Source organism: Lates calcarifer, linkage group LG7_1 (assembly GCF_001640805.2).
Source record: "Lates calcarifer isolate ASB-BC8 linkage group LG7_1, TLL_Latcal_v3, whole genome shotgun sequence".
Taxonomy (NCBI): Eukaryota; Metazoa; Chordata; class Actinopteri; family Centropomidae; genus Lates; species Lates calcarifer.
In genome coordinates, this window is record NC_066839.1 from 15,062,250 (window position 1) to 15,065,470 (window position 3,221).

The window sequence follows — 3,221 nt, forward strand, 5'->3', positions numbered from 1 at the left end:
TATCTTTCTCTGCAAAGTGATGAAGGAGCTCTTCAAGCATCTGCCTCCTCCCCCTCCCCCTTTCTTCTGCTTCCTCCAGCTGCCACTTTCCTCACTTATATAAATCATCTCTCCTCTCTATTGTCCCGTGCTTTACATCTCGGTCCAGCTCCGCGTTTTACATTCCAAGTATCACTGTCTGCTTTTAGGGTCAGCATCACCTCCATCTCTTTGATGAGAGCATTTGTTGATTGTGATAATATCACCCATTTAAACCGGAAATATATATATATACAGTAAAAAGGCAGTGTCTGTTGTCGATGACAGGCTGTGTTTTTCTGTTTGTGTTTTTCTGTCTTGTGTGTGAGGTGGGTGACACACTAGACATGGGGGAGATGAGCCGCACAGGAGGCAGAGAGAGAAAGACAGTGTGGGGGGGGGACTAGGCAGTCGGGCACATGGTGGCGTTATTATGGATTCAGAGCAACAGATCCAAGCGGTCACATGGATACCATGTCGTCAACACCTGTGACAAGGTGGAAAGTTCCAAGGTGAGGTTAAGTGTGGCTGACGTTCCTGCTGCAGCCAAGGTTAAGACCACGCTGTCATTGCTTTGTACCTCAGGAGACAGGACTAGCTTGAAAATAAGAATGCAATAATTCAGTAACCTTTTATTTTCCAGATAAGAGCCCCAGAGGTCCAGAATCCTTTTATGCAAGGGGGTCCATGGTGTTTAGACGTGGAAATGGGCAATAAATACACAGACCTCACAAATATTTGAATCATTTCTCTATTTAAAAAAATGGGCAGAATAAAAATTGAACTTCAATTTATTGGACATCTTTCAGTTTTGGAAACGCAGGTTCATACAGCCATCTATTCTTCGCAAGGTGTTCAGGGGCAGATCAGAGAATGACTCATCCAGCCTTTAACGGTCTGTATGAATCCGGCGCCGTCTAGTGGCCGCAGAGGCTCCTGCACTCATTCCAGGGAGATCTGAGTTCACAGGCAGAATGAGATGAAGTCAAATGTTTTTCTTTTTCCGACTTTCAGGACCAAGCGAGCGTTCAGCTACAGCCAATTAAAACTAATCCGAGTGTCTCACATAGATATAAAGAACATCCATTCTCTGTCGTGTTTAATGTACACATGTGGACTGAAGACAGTCATTCTCTCTCTCTCTCTCTCTCTCTCTCGCTCTCTCTCTGGATCTTTGAAACCCAGAGTTGACGGGAGGTAATCCCCACCATGTGAGTGGGCGGTGCGGGTACCGGAGGCGTGTTTTTTTTTTTTTTTTTTTTTTCTTTTTTTTTCCATTATTCAAATGCTGCTGTACCTATAAAAAGAGTGCCTGCGTGCGTCAGATAGTTTTCTCCAATGGGTAAAGGTGACTAAATACTAGTTGTCTCTTTCGCCGGCCCGGTCGCATCCTATCGACAGGGAGAGATGATGCACGACTCTGGCGGTGTCCAAATGGCGAGGGCGCTGAAGCATGCAGCCCTGTGCCTGATGCTGCTGCCCCGGTTCCTCCTGGCCGCCGTCATGCTGTGGCTCCTGGATTTCTTGTGCATTAGGAAAAAAGTGCTGCTGAAAATGGGAGAGACGCCGGACAGCCAGGACGACCCGCCGGTGTGCGTCGCCGACTCAAATAAGATGTTCACCTTGGAGTCCCTCAGGGCCGTGTGGTACGGCCAGAAATTGGACTTTCTGAAATCCGCACACCTTGGGCACACTGCGCCCAACACCGAGGTGGTGCTGGTCCAGGACCGGAGGCAGGTCAGGATCCTGGACTGCATGAAAGGGAAGAGACCGCTCATTCTTAACTTTGGCAGCTGCTCCTGACCGCCATTCATGACGCGCCTGGCGGCGTTTCAGCGCGTCGTGAGCCAGTACTCAGACATTGCGGACTTTTTACTTGTATATATCGAGGAGGCGCATCCGTCGGACGGCTGGGTGAGCTCGGACGCGCCGTATCAGATCCCCAAGCACCGCTGCTTGGAGGACAGACTGAGAGCCGCTCAGCTGATGCTCACCGAGGTGCCCGGGAGCAACGTGGTGGTGGATAATATGGACAACTCGTCCAACGCCGCGTACGGAGCTTACTTTGAAAGACTTTACATCGTCAGGGATGAGACAGTGGTGTATCAGGGGGGCAGAGGTCCAGAGGGATACCGGATTTCCGAGCTTAGAAACTGGCTGGAGCAATACAGGAACGATCTGGTGAATTCCCAAACATCGGTGCTCCATGTGTAGTTGAAGATGCTGAACTGCCTGCTGCTCTGCCCATTCTGCTTAAGTGTCCAACCCACAGTGCAAAATATTCAGATGCTGCTATCAAATGTTCACAAATGGCACATTATGTTGTTTTTTCTTACATCAAGATATTCAGGACTCAAATAGCCTAAAGTCACGTTGAAGCTTATATCTAGGCTGTAGGCTGGTATATTGTGCTTGTCTTGACTTTAACTGATTTTCTTTATTTTTTTTTGTATGGAAAAGTCTTGAATCAGTTGAAACTGGATTCAGTTAGTGACCACTCTATTTTTCTACAATACTGTGCGTGTTTGTGAGTGTGTGTGTGTGTGTGTGTGTGTACATGCATGAATGGTTGTGCGCGTGCGTGCGTGCGTTCAGGCTAATATCTCACTCGGGTGTTTCTATGAAGTTCGGTTTTTAAAAGGCGCAGCCAGAAAACCGACACTGATGTCTCTTGACACCGGGAGCGGGTCCATATTAGCAGGATGCCTTCCTCCATGATCGATCGCCAAACGATGTAATGTTGAAACAATGTAATTGAACAAATGTTTTTAAATAAATGTCAGATCACACATGGATGACTTTTTACTGTTGACTGTGGAGAAAACACCTTAAAGTTCTTCCTTGGGTCATTTTGTGGTTTCACAGCGGGTGAATACACAAGGGGGGAGAAAAAACGACGAATTCATGTTTATGAGGCCAGTTATCAAACCTTTGATTGACAGTTTTTTTTTTAATGTGTTTTGCCTCAAAATCAGATGACGTCATTCCTGCTTATAGTGCAGTTTTTCAGGATGTTTCATAATTGTTAATAGCCAGAAAATATTGTTTCATTTTCTTTTCTTTTTTTTTTAGCAGAGAGTAAATGCTACTTGTGACTAATTAGTAAAGCATTCATTCTTAATCAATCCACTTTAAGCCATGATACATGCTAAAAAGAGAAGCTAAAAATCAGCTTTTAATGTGTGTGTGTGTGTGTGTGTGTG

The 3,221-nt window shown here is 46.0% G+C and overlaps 1 protein-coding gene across 1 annotated transcript; it reads left to right on the plus strand.

Annotated features, from left to right (window-relative positions):
- The first annotated feature begins 1,330 nt into the window (after window positions 1-1,330).
- On the plus strand, window positions 1,331-2,807 carry LOC108896892 (thyroxine 5-deiodinase-like). Its single transcript, XM_051071960.1, has one exon. The coding sequence runs from the start codon at window positions 1,426-1,428 to the stop codon at window positions 2,230-2,232; it is 807 nt and encodes a 268-aa protein (XP_050927917.1). The 5' UTR covers window positions 1,331-1,425; the 3' UTR covers window positions 2,233-2,807.
- The last annotated feature ends 414 nt before the right edge of the window (window positions 2,808-3,221 follow it).